This window comes from Antrostomus carolinensis, unplaced genomic scaffold (genome assembly GCF_000700745.2).
Source record: "Antrostomus carolinensis isolate BGI_N321 unplaced genomic scaffold, ASM70074v2 scaffold2301, whole genome shotgun sequence".
NCBI classification, from domain to species: domain Eukaryota; kingdom Metazoa; phylum Chordata; class Aves; order Caprimulgiformes; family Caprimulgidae; genus Antrostomus; species Antrostomus carolinensis.
The window spans coordinates 395-19,609 of record NW_010293246.1 but is presented as its reverse complement, the minus strand read 5'-3'; the positions used below and the strand labels follow the sequence as shown (position 1 = coordinate 19,609).

Below are 19,215 nucleotides of genomic sequence, written 5' to 3'. Positions count from 1 at the left end.
TTCTCCTTTCCTTTGCTTTCTAGGACTTGGGTAGGTCGGTCTATCTTTCCTTTGGGTACCCAAAGAAATATTTTCATGTTCATACTCTTACAACTAATGTATTTTTTTCTTATATTGTATACAATTTTGCGCCTGACACTTGCTCAGGAAAAAGCCTCAGAATATCTTCAGAAAACTATGCTGAAATAGATTTACCTTTATAGGTAAAAAAAAAGGTACAGAAGAGCAGAATGCGGACCTTTTAAGCTTCAAGACTTCCATTTATCAACCACCCACACAGAAAGAATAATTTTCAGAGGAATAAAGCTGAGCCCCTGGGCTCCCATTTGTCACAATTATCATGAAAAACTGAAGAGGCTTAAACCAGCCTAGCAGACACAGAATTGAATTCAGGAGCATGTAAACTATCAACAGCAGGTGCCTCTGCCCCACAGTTTTTATCCAGAGAGGTCCCAAGGGCAAGACAGTCCTGTAAGACAGCCTAGAAACAATGTCTTTTCACCCTCCTCTTTTCCTCAGCGAGAGCCTTGCTGAGCTAGGGCTGGCATCAAGCCCCGAAGAGTTGGATAGTTTTACTTACTTTCTGTTTTTTTCACCTCTTTATTCTTCTCCTGATTGTGTAAGCAGTTTTGAATGCTCTAACTCACATAGTAAGGGTTTCTAGAGAGAGGAAAGGAAGATTACACAGCTTATTTAACAAGAGTCAGACTCTTTAATCCTCTTCACATTCACCCCTTCTAGCTCCTTAAATTCTGCACTGCAAAGACTTCATTCTTGGTGAGCTGCCTTTGTTCTTGACCAGACCTGATGTCTGCCCAGTTACTCTGAGCCCTGTTTCTTTTTTTGCAAAAGGAGCAAGGCAAACTCAGATCATTCTAACACCAAACCAGAAATATCTGAGTTACCAGTACACAATTTTTTTTCTGTTATATGAAAATTTAACAGGTTTTTTTGTTCCTCTTAACCAGACACTAACTGACATGGCTGTGATGGTTTATTACAGCCTTCATTATTTTTGCAGACAGAGAAACTGCAAGAAAATGAGGCTAAACTTACTGTAAAAAGCTTCATATCATTCTTCCAAGCAGGCCTAAGAGTTCTGACACTCCCACCTACTTCAACAGGAATAAAGATTGACACAGAGTGCCTTTGAAAACCCTACCCTACTTTCCTGCCTCAAAGCAGCTTGAAACCTAACTCCCAGGCTCATCTTAGTCAGTAAACACTACATGTGTTTCTAAAAAGTTATAAACATAGCATTTTGCAAAACCATTGTTCAAAATCTCTGGAAAATTAAAGAAACTGTACAAAAATGCATTAAGCTACTCCACTTAAGCAATACCAACATGGACTTGAAGCCATTGCCCATAAAATACACAAAAGGGCAAAAGATTATAAACACTGCAGCTGCTGATCTGCTCAACACAGAAATGGAAATCAATTATGACTAGAATTGTTACTGTAGAGGCAATATGTAAGTAAGCAGAACTGCCAACCCTGGAGTGAACTGAATAGACATTTCTTGTTAGGTTACTCTTGAGACGTTTCTACAGCCCTGGTTCCTGTGGAAGTTTCAGTAAATGTGTTTACATAGTCATTCCAAAATGTGAAAACTATTTTTAGTTGCTGCCATAATCAAGATAAATGGCACAACTTTTAGTGACGTGTTAGATGACCAAAAAATTGCAGTATGAATCCACCTTAGAAGGTGTTAGCAATTGACCTGGGCTCTGCAGAATGTCTCCCAAGCAGTACTATGCATCCTAAGGTTTAATGCTGTGAAGAATGCTTACTGTTGAGGATTAATTTATACTTGGACTGCTTCTCAGTAGCCATAGCTCCTTCTTCCACATCTCAGGAATAGGTGTCCAAAACTGTCAGCAATCTCTCAGCCTTAGATATCATAGCGTTCAGGGCAGGCACTGACCACAGGCAGCCTGGATAAAATCCTTCACCTTTTTTCTTCCATGTGTATGAGTATGTTTATGTATGTATATATAAAAGACAAGCACACATAGTAACATACTAACAGGTGGAGACCCTGCTGCTCAGGTTATCAGGACACTGTTCACACCTTTTTACATAATATTGCTCTTGTCATCCTTCATGGTCATTTTAATTAACATTTAGCTGTTCATGTTGATTAGGGACATAGGGCAAAACCAGATCCTCTACAGTTATGTTTCCCCATTCCATCAGTGCATCCTGTGGGATGACAGAAAGATCCAGGTTAGACCACCCCTTTGGAGGCTATGAGCCCAGAGCAGAGCTAACCTCACAGCCAGAGCAGGTGCTCCAGGCTTGTTCCATTGACCTCTGGACAACACCAAGGATGGAGGTTCCACCACCTCCCTGGGCAACTTGCACTAGTGTCTAAGAAGTCTCATGGTGAAATATTTTTCCTCATGTGCAGACAGAGCCTCCCTTGCTGTAGGTTGCAGCTGCTGCCTCCCAGCCTCAGCTACGCCTCTCAGAAGAATCCCATTCTGGCTTTCTAATGAGCTTCCTCTAAGCAGCTGAAAACAACTAAGTTTTCCTTAGCCACCTTTTCTCCTGGCTAAACAAACTATGCTTCCTCAGCCACGGGAAAAACAGACTGGAGTTGGGGAAAATTAACTTATTGCCAATTAAAATAAACATTTAACTACTGGTTTAGTTAGCAGGAAACGAACAGGCGAACTATAAAACAGCTTTCCTCCTTGCTTTCCCTGGCTCAGCTTCGCTCCAGACTCCTCTCCCCACTCTGAGTGGTGCAGGGGGCTGTAGTCAGTCTGTAATGGCTCCTCTTCACCACTCCATCTTCCTCATGCTCTGGCATGGATCCTTTCTATGAGCTGCATGGCATATCTGCTCTGGGGCCACAGAGCACCTCCTCTTCCTCCAACCTTGGTCTTCCCTCAGCTTCCTCCTCCCTCCAGTGTTTTCCACCCTTTCTTATATACCCTTTCCCAGAGGCATCCCCACCTTGGCTGAGGGGCTCAGCCACACCCTGGGTCTGTTGGAGCCGCTGGAACCAGCTGTGTCCAGCACAGGGCAGCCCCAGCTGCTCCTCACCATGGCCGCTCTGCAGCCTGCCCTGCCAGCACCTGGCCACAGACACCTCTTTAGTTAGATGATCCCCAACTCAATCCTGTTCTACTGCAGGGCCTCCACTCCCTCAGCCCTCGGAGACAGGAGAGGCCTCTACACAATCCTGACAGGAAAAACACCATTGCACACCTTAGGCTTTGCTGTGTCCCTCACCACTAAGTTGCCTGCCCCCTTCAGACTTTTACCTACATAAACTGTTCATCCTCCTTTACCTTAATTATGTGCTTCCACTACACTTAACAAAGAAGAAGAGTTAAGAAGTCCCAGCCACGTTTGACTATCCAAGTACCACTGAGGTGAGCATTACTAGAAACAAAATAAGGACCGAAATATGTGCTGTCACCTCTGAAGTTTAAAGAAATGCCTTGAAGAGCTTAAAGTCCTTCAGTGGCATTAACTTCAGATAAAAAACAGATGGTGATATTTAATACTGGCATAATAACTGCAATTAGTATATATTAGCAGTGCTTCTCAGTGTAGAAGATATCTGGCCAACTCCTGCCTAACTGATGGCTTTAGTAACTTGCCAGGAGGCAGAGAGACTGCCTTTGATTTGTATATACTGGGAAAAAAATTGGTGAATCAGCTTTCATTACAAGCAGGCTTCAGCAAGAGTTATATCTACAGCAGCGTGTAGCTGCCAGCACTTACTCTCAATACTCATTAGAAAGTTACTTTCCTCACGAACTATGGAACTTGCAGTCCTGCAGCTTACACCTACTGAAGGTGGCGAAGTAAGCGCTGATGTAGCTTACTTCATGAAGCTTACTTCATGAAGCTCTCACAAAGATGAGGCCATGATGAGAGCTGCATCCTATCTTCTGATGCCCATGCTTTAAGAGGATGTTCAGTGACTGGAGAGGAGTGCTATAAACACACCAGAGCTAGAAATAATTTATTACCATAAAAAGCATAGAAACCTCAGTTCATTTTGTTTGTAAGAGAAAAACCATGGGGTAACTTAATCCTTGTGGTTACATTATTGCATGGGAAGAAAATGAAGCTAGTGAAGAGCTATTTGACCTAGTTGGGAAAAGGAAAAACTAAAGAACTTGAATTTAGAGTCAGATATGTAGAAGTTAAAAATAGAGAGGTTCTAGTATCAAGGGTGATTTAGCAGCAAACATGGTTAAACAGGTATAAAAGGCATCAGAAAGTCTGATAGTCTCTTCTGACCTTAAAAATCTATGCATCTATACAGACAAGCGTCAGTGAAGGTCTCTATACACTCTGACTCTCTATTGAGCAAAAAAAATCTGATTCCTTTTTGTTGCCAAAGCCTGAAATGCAACAGGCCTTCTAGTTAACCATTGCTCACAACTATCCTAACATACCACTTATCTCAAGACCTATATACATAGGTTTCTTCTGTGGCTGAAGTACAATGTGAGACTGTTCATACACAGAGAAACCTAAAAGGTCCAGAGAGCAGAACCACTAGTGAAACAAATGAAAAGCACTCTGCTCAACAGGACCCTACACAGCATTTATTAAAGCCAGAATGAATACAGATGAGACTTAATTAATTAAGCAAAAGACTGATCATGTTAGAGTCTCTCTGAACAAGAGGAAACCATGCTCCTATTCAGCCTTTGCTCTATGGGATCAGCCACAATGGGACTACCCACTCATTTTGGTCCAAGTGCTTACTGGTGAGCATTGGAGGCTTCATGTGTTTGGTTGGCTCTCTGCAGTGGCATACAGAACTTCCCTTAAAGAAAAATACAAGAAGGCAAGCCTTTTGCCAAACAATATAGAGCTCCAGGTCACCATCTCTTTTGTTGATAGGCTTTCAGAAATTGGCAACATCAACCCTGGATGCAGAGCACGGATAGTAAAAATATTTGTAAAATATGTTCCTATCTCAAATTAAGAACATGGGGTAAACAAGCTATGGTTAACATTTCATGAGCTGATATAGAATCAACTCTCCATAGACAATCTATACTGTAATCATTGGCTAGTTACTACATTGAATATTTCTATAATATTTACTGTTGGGTACAGTACTCAAAATAGCTTTCCTCTATTTCTAGAAAGAGGCAAGAAGCTGCTGATTTCAGGTCATTCATAGGCCAGGTGAAATGCAGGCCCCATTTGAAGACAGCATGAGATTTAGTGAAGATTTCACTAGGTTGAGATAGTGGCACTAAGGAAAGTTAATAAACAAAAATCCAGTTATAGCCTTAAATACTTTTACAAAATCAGTTATAGAACACTGCAGACAGAGTCAATACATTTAATACTGACATGACTTTTTTATTTTTAGCTCTAAGGTTGCATTGAATTTTATACCATTACACTTAATGTTACTCTTGAATTTCTCAGTATCTTTAATATGGATTAGCACAAAGAAGTTCCGAGAATCTCCTTGAGCATCCTTAGAATGATCGCCCATGTCATACCATACAAGGTAAAAACCCCAAAGATTCTAAAATATTATGATTTCAGATACTTATCAACCATCTGTGGAGACTTTTCCCATCCCAAAACATTCAGAAGCATCTCTTCTCTGGGCAGAGGAAATAGCAACTTTTAAATTAGTATTGTGTTCTACTGGAGACAACTCGGTACAGTACTGATACAATTTTGACAATGTAGTCTCTTCTTGGTAATTAGATTAGTGAATCTAAGTTTTGTGGGGTTGTTTGTTTTGTTTTCAAAAACTAATTTTCTCTTTACAAGATAGATGTGAAAGGTTCTGGGGATTTCATCTCCAGACAATAAAATAAAGAATTTTCACAGTTTAAATTGAGTCAGCATTTACTTTAACACAAGTGAAAGTTACAGAGATCAGCAGTTCCCAGAATGTAACCTCTGAATTGGTCCAGAGAATGGCATTAAACAGCAGAAACTACTCGTACATCCTTTACATACTGCCCAGCTCAGTGGTCTGGGAGCATTGACAGTGGTCATGCTGCGAGTTTCATGACAGCCTAATGTACGTGCCCTAAAATGAGAAGCTATTTACAGAAAGCACAGTTTTGTGAGGCATAATCTGGCAAATTGTAACAGAGCTTTCTGGCCTGATTACTTGCTGAAAAAAATAGAGCCATCAGAGCCTGTTAAATCCCTGCTGGGCTTGTCTTTTCACCTTTCCTTCTCCCTGGAAGTGTTTAAGGCCAGGTTGGATGAGGCTTTGAGCAACCTGGTCTAGTGGAAGGTGTCCCTGCTGATGGTAGGGGGATTGGAACTAGATGATCTTTAAGGTCCCTTCCAATCCAAACCATTCTATGATACAGGATAATTAGCTAAAGAAATATTAGGAGCCAACCACATGTGTAAGACCTGGTGCAGGGAGATGCTTTTAAGAATGGGTGTGCTCTGTCCAGCATTAGTGTGTCAGTCCTGCATGATAGGAGATTTATTATTTGCTGGCTTGGGGCCAGGAGCCCTGCACAGCATTATCCTGTTAGCAAAGGACTCTCTGCAGAGCCACATCATTGTTCCATATCATTTGAAAGTTGTGAGCACTCACTGAATGAAGAGGGGGAAAAAAGACAGAGGAATGAGTACAATGTTCAGCTAGCAGATGCACAGGCTTATGCGGAAAATTGCGTTTGTTCACGGGTGCTCAAGTGTCTACTGAAGATATGCACGCATGTAAACATGCTCTGCTCTCCCCCATACCTCTTGTACTCAGAGACAGCAGCACCTTCCAAAAGCTGCTACTACTAGCCAGAACATTTGTTTTCTTCTAGCCAATGTCCGTGGAGCACCTCAGGCAGCCCATGCCTCTGTGCACATGACAACTGGTTCAGCAACTGTCTTAAAGTACATCTGTATAGATATCTGCAAAAACTCAAAAAGAATGAGGAACCCAGGCTCAGTCATAGCCAGCAACATAACTGTCTAAGGAGAAAACACTTCAGTTTTACTCCAAAATGCTTTACTGCCAAGTTTTGCACTGAATAACATTAGGTCACTGCTGCAGCACTCAGATGACCACTCTGGATACAGGCTTTCCACTGATTTTACCAGTGCACCTCCTGCCTTCTGTTTAGAGGCTAAAGCAAAGATACATTTTAGAGATATCTGCAGACAAAAAAAAAAAAAAAAGTATAATCTGAATGGGTGAGCACCTTGTAAAGTAAAGAAAGTAAAACTCAATTCAAGTTGGGAACAGAACAAGGGAAAAATGACTAAGATCCAAAAAAAAAAAAAAACCCCAAACAAATAAAAAAAAGACACAAACACCACAAACTGGGCAATAATTGTCATACATAGCCATTCTCCATCTGGATAGATTAACACTGAAGTTTTCAATGACCAAGAGGAACACATTCTAATTTAAAGTTACCATTGATTTTATTTTTTTTTTCCTCTTCCTCCAAATAGGGCTGAATCATCTGGCAGAAATTCCCCTCTTTCCTGCACAAACCATACAAGCCCTGTAATATTACAAGAACTTCATCTGCCCAGCCTGCAACATAAGGAGATACTCCTCCACCAGACTTGCTTCAATAGAGCACTTATGTCATGAACATTAACAGCTTCCATCATATGTTCATCCTGTCTGAAGCAAGTTTTAAGTTTAAGTCAACAACTGATAGCCTGATTTGTATAGCCAGGAAGGAGATCTGACTTGAAGTGTTGGATAAACTAGTGCAAAAAGTCAAACTTCACAGTACAAGACTGGATGTTCTGAAAACCTGTATTTATTTTCCTCAAGTATCCCTGGAGCACCATGTGTGAGAGCTAGACAGTGTAGCTAACAAGCTTACATTGCAGCTCCACTACATCCTGGTTAAATTTAATGAAAAAACAACTGAACGTAACTGTACTGTTGCAGTGATCTCACATGTTGCTCGTCTACCCAAAAACCTATAAAAAAATAGTCCAAGACCAAAAAGCCTTCTTGAGCTCTGACCCAGCATCCTTTTGGGAAACACTTGGGTTGACTTTCCCCTCAAGCCCCAGACCAAGGACGCTGGTGCCCTCTTCTGGTTTTATTCTTTGGAGACCATCAGAATACAGTATTACTAGGATTTTTACTGTAAGTCAATTTTCTCTTTGCTTCTGGTTTAACACAACAAAAAGCTCAAGGTTTTTTCTTGTATGGCTGAATCCGAGCATACTTTTACATGCCCCTTCAGTAAATGGAGTTGACAATACATCACAGCACTGGTACAGGTATATTGTTCCTAAGCAAGTGTGATTTGGATTGAACCTGTTTCTGCCACATCAACATCTCACTCCAGTATCACACGGGAGAACATCACTTCTCATCTGCAGTCTGTTTTGCAATCCATTTTGTTAATTCCCAGGTAGAATCATAGAATGGTTTGGGTCAGAAGGGACATTCAAAGGTTACCTAGCCCAACCCCCTTGCAGTAAGCAGGGACATCTTCAACTTGGTTGGGTTGCTCAGAGCCCCATCAAGCCTGACCTTGATTATCTCCAGGGATGGGGCCTCCACTACTTCTCTGGGCAACCTGTTATAATGATCTATCACCCTCATATTGAAGAACTTTTTCCCACTATCCAACCTAAATCTACCCTTCTCTAGTTTAAAGCCATTATCCCTTGTCCTACTGCTACAGGCCCTTGTGAACAGTTCTTCCCCAGCTTTCTTATAGGCACCTTTCAGCTACTGGAAGGCTCCTATAAGGTCCCCCCGGAGCCTTCTATTCTCTGGGTTGAACAGCCCCAACTCTCTCAGCTTGTCTTCATAGGAGAGGTGCTCCAGCCCTTTGATAATTTTTGTGGCCCTCCTCTGGACACATTCCAACAGGTCCATGTCCTTCTTGTGTTGAGGGGTCCAAAACGGACACAGTATTCCAGGACCTCACCTGGAGGGACAGAACCACCTCTCTCGATCTGCTGAACACACTTCTTCTGATGCAGCTCAGGATGCAGTTGGCCTTCTGGGCTGCAGATGCACATCGGTGGCTCATGTCCAGCTTTTCATCCACTACTACCCCCAAGTCCTTTTCTTCAGGGCTGCTTTCCAGCACATCATCTCCTAGCCTGTATTGATAATGAGGATAGTCCTGACCCAGGTGCAGGACCCAGGTATTTCTATCCTCCCTATGAGAGACAAAAAGAACTAAATACAGAATGATCCAGTTTTGAGGTACATGTCACACTCTAGTTTCTGCCCAGCTAGGGATAGGGTTTACAGTATTCTACTGTGAGCAGCTCACTGATTAGTACCAAATGCCTAATCCATTGAATACTGTGGGCTCTAGGGCTCTCCCTCCTAATTTTTCAAATTATTTATACATGAAAACACAAACAATAATAAACAAACAGAAAAGGCAGCTTGGCTGCAGATGGTGGAGGGAGAAGACCTGTTTCTTGCCAGAACTCAATGCTTTATCATGAGCCTGTTCTTCCAGCACTTGGCTCCAGTAATACTCCTCTGTGTTTAAATAAAGAGGGTCTGAACATCTGAAAGACTGAAGTCTCCCCTATGGTTTAGCTAGGTATTTACTGCTATTAGTGACAAGGATACTTGGTCATTCTGAGCACATTGCTAAGACAAAAGAGAGTCAGAGAGCAAGCATGAGCACTGAACACAGCCACCCACACAGCCTGTTAGCTCATACTGGCTATTCTGTCCTGCTCCTACAAGCTCTCCCCAGGACAAATCTGTTTAAAAAAGGAGCTAGCCCTAAGCATGATGGAAACAAGCCAAATGGAGACAAGAGATTTGGCCAGAAACCAGCCCTGGCTCAGCCCACAATTATTTTTCAGTAGCAGCACAGCATAGCTAGAGAAGCACTGTACAAAACTCCAGGACACACAGCCATAATTTTAGCATCTTCAGGAGGATTATGGCCAAGACTGCCTGGTCTTTCTTGCCTTGGCTTAGCTTAGATACAAGTTAATTTGATGAGGGTAGGCATGTACTTTAGGATTAACTGTATCATATGCTCAGTATCTTTCTGTAGACTGTCTTGGAAGTTTGACTACGCTAATTCTCTTCAATGTTTGCACTGCTGCCATCTACACTGACAAACCCCAAGCAGGGCACAGAAGACTTGGGACTGGCTATATTAGCTACTCATCACACAGGCTTTCTAAGCCAGTGTTTCTCTACATCTCTGCAGGAACATCCCATAAAGTGCATATCCTCCATAAACATGTTGCCAAGGATGTTCATTACGGGCATCTCAACATGCAAAGCTTTGTATTTTTTATATTAAGTGGATACAATCTGAACAAGCATCCAAGAGAAAGTCTGAGTTTACCATACAAGAGAAAAACTATGAAGCAGACAAGAGCTAAAAAAATAAGTATTCAGCAAGACTCTCAATTGTCTGATGCAATGGGAAAATACATACCTCCACCATAACTAGCAGAGGACCTAACCAAGTTCATAAGACTCAACTTGATGAGACTCTAGAACACCTGAGTGATAGGAAACGGATCTGTATCTCCTCCAGTTCACATCTGCCTAGCAGAGTCCGCACAGCTCTTCAGTATACATAGATGATCTTGCTCTGGGTCAGCAGGTCCTGAGGAAAACTGCAAGACAAAAAGCTTAATTCCAGGAAGCAATCACTGGTGCTACTGGCTTGTTTCTCATCCTTAAGAGCATCCCCACAAGCAGCTTCAAGGTCACTGGCTAAAGTAAGTACCAACCTCAGCAATCAGAGCTAATTCTAGTCACTTATAGAACTGACAACAAGCAGGTATGTACACAGACTAACCACACAGCCAGATTTCCCAGAAAGGCAGACACCTTTCAGTCATGAATTAACAGCTTAACTGTCCTGACTACAGTTAGATCACTCTCTAATTAACCAATTACCTCTCAGACATCCTTAACTCACTCCAAAGAAGAGGAAAACAAAGACAGACTCTAGTTATGAAACCAGCACCTTCCCTTAGAGGAATATTTTGAGTTCTGCTTGTCCATTTTAATCCTAAGGGAGAAATGGATCTACAATACATCCCCAGCTATAAAGAATAGCTTTCTCAGAACACTAGAGGTAAATACAACATTTGATGTTGGAAGTTATTGGTTAAAAAATTAACTACAACACAGAAGAAACAGGATAATGCAACCATAACATATTTTGATCTTCTGAAAGTCAGAGCATGATAGTATGGGAACTGCTAGAATAAGAATAGAGAGCTTTTTGTTTGTTTCTAGTACCAGTATTAAAGAGCTCTTGAATTGCACATCATGGGTCAAAATTAAAACCCAACATTTCTCAATTCCAACCCACTACACTTAGAATATTGAATGATCACTCAAAACTCCTTGGATGCACTTAGCCTGCTGTCTCACCAGTAGGTTTTACTCCTAGTATGTTGTCCCAATACATTTTAACTGGGGGGAAGATACTGTGACTTGCATAGGAGTTAGCATTCAGTCTTTGAAATACACATGCTGAAAGTCAACAGACATCTTCAGGGCAGAACAAGATCAAGCTTGACAATTCTGAAACTGCAACAGTTTCAACATTTCCTGAACAACAGAACAAATTAGGTCCTATTTGTGGTGTGGTCTACAAGTCACTAAGTGGGATGGTCAAGATTTAAGACTGCCTCTGTTTAGTCTTTAATGTTGATTACCCTTTATTTCTTTTCCAGGATATGGCTGTCTTCAAGAAGTCTGGTTCTGTTTGTTTCAAACATCACAGAAGGCTGTGAGCTTTACATGTCTTAGTTTTTCTGTATAGCATAGGCACTACATGAATGAAAACTTAAAGCTTCTTTTTGGACTGCCTTCACCTCCCTCCTTATAAATCCATATTCCTATATACTTGGTTATTTTCAGTACATCCTTTAATGACTTTTAAGTGTTTTTGCATCTGCATTTAAGCACTTCATCTTATTAAAACAGCATTATTTCACCTTCATTACCACAATATTCCCATCTGAAGCATCTCTTATACCTTGATCTCAAGTATCAGCTGCAGAGAAAAACCCACATGAGGAGTAGGTCAGAGTTAAGTGTGATGACTCACATAGAATGAGAGAGGAGATAGTACCCAGTTTTCATCTTGGAAGAGTCAAGTCTCACTCATACAAGAGCAGTAAGAGTTTTTCCTTGCTCTGAGTAATACAAATACAACAAAAGGAACTGAATAGAGCAGGAACTTCCAAAATGCCATTATTACCCACAGATCTCCAACAAGACCACTTCAAGATCAGTTTCTTCTATCTCACAAATTGAAATTTAATCCACCTTGCACAAACTTGTTATTAGCATTCACACTGCAGCGTTACGTGATTCTTCACTTGAACTCCTTAGCTTTTTTTTCCATTTTCCTTTTTTACCCTTTGGACTAAAGAATATTTAAGCCACTAGTTCAGCTGCAGAATAATGACAAAACAAATAAGAAAGCAGACAAAGCATAGTTTTCTTCAAAGATTATAGTTCATAAAGGAAAAAAAAAAATCAAGCAAGTTTGTATACCAGAGAATTAAAGCTTCAAGGAAGTTCAGTGCAACTATTGTATCCGTCTTTCAGCTAAGTAAACTCTAAAAAAGTAAAACAGACAAGTGACTCAGTAATTACCACTACCTCAATTTTGGAGGAATACAAGGGTTTGCATTACTAGGAGGATTCACCAGCTTGGACAGGGAAGAGGCAGGGGGAAAAAAAACTCTTAAATACATCAAGGGAAATGAAACCCCTGAAGCTAAGAGCCACCTCATCACACACACACTGGTATAACCAAGTTTTAAAATTAAGAGGCTTGTTAGCTGCTACTTAGTATTTCTGCTGAACTGCATGTTAACATCAAGTGTTGAGCATATTCTTGCTTGAATACACATAATGACCTGTACTGTCTTAGGAAGCAGTAAGCACTGAAGGTTTTTAACTATTGCAGTAAGAGAATGCCTCAAGACTTACCTTGCCGTTTAGATGAGCTATTCTCTAGATGCTGACCAACAATATTTATTTATTTATTTAAGTACTTTGTACAGGGGTTGTGTTTAAGAGTACTCAAGGTAGTGGGTTGTTTGTTTTGTTTTTTTTTTTAAAAACCCCACTACATAACAAATAATTTGTGGGGGCACAAGAGAGCTCAAGATTAGTTAATAGTCCTGCTGCATCACCTCCCTCTGTCCTGCTAAGAGCGAGGCTTCTCTAGATACTGCAGAGCAGACATGTTCAGCAGTGCTCTAGTGGCAGGAGAGGTCATCTCAGACAGCTATGCAAGAAGACCACTCCAGACCATAAGTATCACACAGCAGCCATCTAGCTCAACTCCACTGTTCCAGTACCTTACATGCCCCAGTTTCTTCCTCGCAGCTGTTAGCATTGCTCTCTGCTACAGTTTGTTCACTAGTGTTTGAAGAGTTCCTAAGACTCTGCCAACCACAATCTCCCCTTCCTCCAGCTCCTTGCAAATGAATCTCCTTTATTCTCCTCCATAAAGGGAAGTTTGAATTTTACCTCAATATTGGTGGTCTTCCACACACAAGTTCAGAATTCACAGATCACTTGCATCTGGATGTTTCTGCTGTGTTACAGTAAACAAGCTGCAGAAAATAGGTTCTGGTTCATGGACACATGATCTTGTCTCAAAGAAGAGGAAGAAACAGGTAAGATACTGCAGCAAGTCGTGCATGTCTATTGAGATGTGAGGCTGTGTCGGTTCAAGCTGCACTTTACCCACTCCAGTTAAAGAGCCCCGGTCACAATGATTTTGTAAAAAGCCACAACCCTTCCCACTCACTGTTGCTGCAGATATTAACTGGAGTCAGAAGAGTCACAGAGGAACAGTGTAATAAGACATTTATTAAAAGTGCTGTCAGTTATATTAAGAGCTATAGCCCAATATCCTTTTTTAAAAAGGCATCTAATTAAAAAATACTAGCTAAAAACCATTCTGATCGCTATGGTTACAAACACATGACCTGCAGTGCTCTATGAAATGTTACACCAGCCTTGCTGATTGGGAAGAAGTAATCTTCAAGTCCAGGATCCACAGTCTCTATTGTAGAGGAAGAACTGCTGGAGGCTTCAGAAGAGACACCTGCAGGTACCTGAAATAGAAAAGATAGTAGTTTAGCTGTCAAATTTAAAGACATCACCTTCTTGTGCAATACACTGCAACACTGAAGAAATGTCATCCAGTACATCTGTATACCTATGGATGAACTACTCTCCTGGTCAGAAGAGTTTTCCCCTCAAGAGGCTAACAGAGGCTTCTGTTTCAGGAATAGAAGCTGACCACTATGAAAAGTTCATCAGCTACAGTATGTGTAGTCCAAGCTGCTAAACCAGAGTCATCCTGTGCTTACAGCCTCCAAGTTACAGAACACTGGCTTCCTGGTTACTTACTTTGAGTGTTTATACTTCTCCTTAATTGCTTGCAGTTGGCAATGGGGAGCATCAAGGCATGCTTTATGCAGATCAGTTATGCAAGGCACTATCTCACTTAATGAATACCCAGTGAATACAGCAAGTGTTTCTGGCTGGTCAGAGGAGAAAAACTAGTGTTACTCTATTGTAGGCAACATTCATCTAGAAGATACATTTTCTACAGAAGCAGAAGCCATTTATTTTCATTACACTAGTGCACACTCTAGATTCTTTGCGCTTGAAAAGGATTCAAGTTTATCCTGCCACCAGTTTCATTCTAGGTCTTCCTTCGTGCCAGAAGATCTGACAAAAAGCTCCTTCTGCTCTAAGCATGTGGCATTCATTACATCTCTTCTGGATCCTGTTCTCTACTAAAGCTATTTCTCCAACACACAGCCAAGAGGCCTGTGCAGGTTTGCATTAAAGCAGCCACTCAGTGCATTAACTCCATTCAAGTAGGCACATTCAGTTCTCCCTTCCCTCCCAGAAAGCCCCGGAATTGCATTTGGGGGACAAGTTTTGGAGATTAAAGACTGACAAGGCCTTAGGTACAGACTTGATGTAAGTGAGCAAGACAGCAAGGTCCCTCCCATTTCAGAGAATAGGCAGGATATTTCAGGTTGATTTAACATTTATTTATCAGATAGTCCCATTAGCTCAGGAACAGCTACTCATCCTAGGATTTCAGCCTTTATAACAACATACTTTGAAGTTACTCCTGCTTCTCAGCCTAGTTCTAATGATAATGTAAAATGTTTGAGCTACTCATTAACATTCAGTTGTTCTTACCCAGAAAGTCCTGTTCACAGTATAGTTTGCTAGACAGTAGGCTGCTGCAGCAGTTTGTGAAGGAAGGTACTTCAGAAAAGGATCAGCTTCAAGAAGACTCAGCTCTGCAAGATACTGAACAAAAAACCCACAAGTTTTTCCAAACAGAATGAGCCTAGCTGGTACAGTTAGTCCAATACAGCAAGCATTGATAAACATCAATGGTCTCAGTTTCATGTGAAAACCATGAGTTACATGTCTGGTGGGTAGTAGTAGCATTCTAGTCCCATCGGTCTTATAGAAGAACCTTTAGCATATTTCAGTGGGGACAGAAAGATCACACTTTGACAAAGCCTAAACAATCTACACTGTAATCAGAAGTTCTGGTCCCATCATCAACTCTAACATAATTTTACAGATAGAGACATGTTTTGTAAAAATAAACAAAGACACTCTTCCCATCCTCTGAGGCTCTTGTTCATATAGGTGGACCTCACTTGGAGATCAAGGATAAGTGGACAGCTCTAAGAATTAGAATTTGGGTTCTGTTGGAGTAGAGTCACCGTACAATCCTACACCCTCTGCAGATAAGCAGCAGGTCAGATGTTTTGCTGTAAGCTTGGGTACCCTGTTTCTAAGCAGGGTTGCCTATGCAGCTATGCAGGCATATACCATGACCGCATGTAGCAATATGCAGTACCACCGTGTCCAGGGGAGACTTGCTATGCAGGCCTCATTGAAAAAAAAAACAGATTCCTACCACCCAGCTGCCTAGCCAGTGCCATATCCCTGACCAGATAGATAGACCAAACTTAGGATTCCCATCAGACATTTACCCAGAAGTCTCAGCACACAAGCTACCCCCTGAAGGCAGCAGGGTACAAAGCATCCAGTTTTAGGCCTGTTGCAGTCCCTGATAAGACCTGACAAGAGAAAAAGATTGCTTCTTACAGAGCATAGTATAGTAGCAGAACCAGTCCACTCAGATAACTTAGTGAAATACAAGCAGTTCTGCTTTTAAGATGACTTATCCCTACTCAGTCCTAAAAGAAGGACGATTCATACCCTTGCAAAATTCTCTGTCCTCATACAGACTCCATGCCTCTGAAAATACTGAAGGAGGAACTGGTTGATGGTTGGGGCTGTTAGGTCAAAAGCCAACACTTTGAGAAGCAGTTGTTCCATTCTTAGCAGCTGCCTCTTTGTGTAGGTATCATCTGTTATATACACAAATTCCTCCACTTCTGGTGGGTAGATCTCTTCATATTTCCTGAAAGAGGAATATAGAAGCCACATTTGTCATATTGAAAGTTCTGTCAGATTAAAAGAAAGCTTTCTGCTGGACCCATATCAGGATGGCCAAATGACATGACTCAGACTTGTGCAGAGCTCTTGTTTTAGTCCTTCCTCAAGCTTAGGTAACAGTTTAGTTGCAAATTTGAGCACAGATATTTAGAGAAACTCCAAGTCATGAGTCTAGATAGAAACACACTCATTGTTAGCTCCTGACTAACAGAAAGCTCTCAGAGAAAGTAACACAACCCACTCCAGACAAAACCCCATGCACTCCTAGGCTATATGTTGAATACTTTGTCTACTTAAAGCATTTCAAGGCTAATTGCAGATCACAATTGTGGATCTACTGCAGTCTTATAGGCTAGAAGTCTAAAGCAGCAGTGATTTTGCTCCTGCTGTTACAGTTACAAGGTTTTGCTGCCACAGTCCCTCACATCACCAATATCAAATGTTTAATTTTGATAATGCCAAAGTAGATGATGTTGCTAATCTTAAGATATCATGAAAAGCTACCCTACCATTGCAAGCTGCAATTCTTCAAATTAAACTAAAAGACTTGGTCCAAAAATAAGTTTTAGCTCACTGAGATTTCAGGAGATAAAACACTTACGCAGCCAGAAGAATTGCTGCTGTTCCTACAAGCTGCAGCTTCCCTCTGAGAACAGACATGCAGGAAAGAAACCTGTCCAGGAAGTTCACCGCCAAGTACAAAGTCTCTGTCCGAAGTTTATATTCTTCCCCTACTTCTACCAGCCAGTCTACCAAGATGGCACGCATTCCTGTCGTGATATCTGGTTGCTTCCTCATGTAGTAGGGCTTGGGCCTGAATCTTACCTGTTTGGAAAGAGAGTTTAAGAATCAGGATGCTCACTCTGAAGAGAACCATTGATGGCTGAGATGATTAACTTTCTTTGTACTTACATCAAAAGAAGCATGAGTTGTTCCACTATTAATAACTCATTACAACTAACTGTAATTATACTGCTAGTAGTATTCATGAGCAGCTAGTAGCATCTCTAGAACGTAGTGTTTCTACACTGGAGTGGAGCTACCGTGTAGGCAGCAAAACAGTAAAAGACCTTCTGGACTATGAACAGCCTTTGCCATCAAGCACACAGAAGCCAAGCAGAGGGACTCGAAAATGGCTTTGAACAGGTCACGTTTCCCACCCCGCCTCTTCCTACTGGGAAACTGCACTTTACTGCTCTGATACAGTAAGGTAGGAAAAAATACTACTATAGCAAGAGAACTGCCAGGGAGATCTCAATTCATCATTAGTATTTTTGGCAGCACTCAACTCCCAACTGCAAGAATTCTTCATACCAAGGAGTCAAGAGATGCTCCAGCAGTGGGGTATTTCTGGGATGCAGAGTAATCCTGAAAGATCTTATCACTGCCTAGAAGCTGCTTATGATTTTAGCTTCAGAGATGGTTTTTACTGCTTGCTTTCTCTCCTTTGTAGCTCAGTGGCTACAAAGTTATCCCAGGGCAGCCATACATCTTTGCAGTATTGCAGCCCATCACAGAGACCACAGATATCTATAAGCTTGTTACAAGCCACTCACTTCAGCCTCTCGGATGTACTGATGAATGTCTTCTGCATACTCTCCTGCAGTCAGAGTTATGGCATCTCCCATGTGATCCTCAGGCTGGGACTGGAAGGATGTGTCCATAGGAGATCCTAACAAGTAAGAGGAACCAGCAACACATTTGTGTAATTAGCCTCTTCACCTTCTCTTGCTATTTCTAGCACAGAAGTGTTGTACCTCATGTAGACACAACCCAAGTTACCTTAAAGTGTTATTTATTGTAACATAAGCTATTCACTAGCTTACCAGCATCACAATTCATAATCACCCTACATGTATTTGTACTGTAGACACCACCTTAATAGTAACAGGAGTCACCTGTACTCAGATCCAGCAGTAGGTGAATACTCGATGTCATTGCACTAGTATCCTGTTCACACAGGCTTGATTCCAGCTCTTCATCTACTTGGCAGCTGTAGTTTTCTTTCTCTTCTGGTTCATCTATGTAGATAGCAAACCCTTGCTTTGATGCAGCATTGACCATGCAGTTGGGCAATTCATCTTTTCCAGATGAAGGGATGGTGTTTTCAGAGCCGGAGAAGCGTCTGATAACAGCAGCACCCTGAAACAGAGCACACAGTAATGCTGTGGGAGGACAACTCAGGAAGAAAACAACAGTATCACTTGTTTTAGAAAAGAAAATAACTTTCCTTGCCTCATAGACACCAATAACATAAGAAAGAGGCCACTGGAAAAACCACCAGCTACAGCTGGTGCCTCAGAAGCAACACTTGTTGCTGTCTTGCTGCAACAGACTCCTCACATAGAAAGAATGAGGTGTAGTGAAAGTCAGGAACCAGGGGAGAAGCCTTATCTCCAGTGCCCACCAAGGAGAATGAGGTGAGGGTGCCACTGGGTTTTGATGGGGCTGGCAAATGCAGGGTCTGCTCCACATTCAGTTCGGGCAAGGAGTAGCTGCTTTAAAGTGCAGCAAGTTCAAGTAACAAGAGGAAGTGCTCACACACTGGCACAGACTTAGGAAGGACTTCACCAGTGAAGGAATTGTCTTCTGGCATCTTTTTCTGAGTTGCAAAGCAAAGTTTGATTTTTTGAGCTCAAGCATCACAATCCCTAGGACTACAATGTGCTACAATCCTTCACATCATCTACTGCCAGTAAGCCACTGAGTTTGGGGCTTTGCACAGGCACAACCGAGAAGAGCTTGTGTACACATAACAGCTGCTGTTTTAGGTCCTG

At 41.6% G+C, this 19,215-nt stretch overlaps 1 protein-coding gene across 1 annotated transcript; it reads right to left on the bottom strand.

Moving 5' to 3' along the window:
- Positions 1 to 13,781: 13,781 nt before the first annotated feature.
- Positions 13,782 to 18,580, bottom strand: CCNA1 (cyclin A1; the record flags this gene model as incomplete). The annotated part of the gene is made up of 7 exons (XM_010177183.1): positions 13,782 to 14,046; positions 14,345 to 14,478; positions 15,155 to 15,268; positions 16,199 to 16,403; positions 17,040 to 17,263; positions 17,995 to 18,110; positions 18,337 to 18,580. Coding segments are annotated over 7 exons (1,089 nt in total), but the record flags the coding sequence as incomplete, so codon positions are not given.
- Between the last annotated feature and the right edge of the window lie 635 nt (positions 18,581 to 19,215).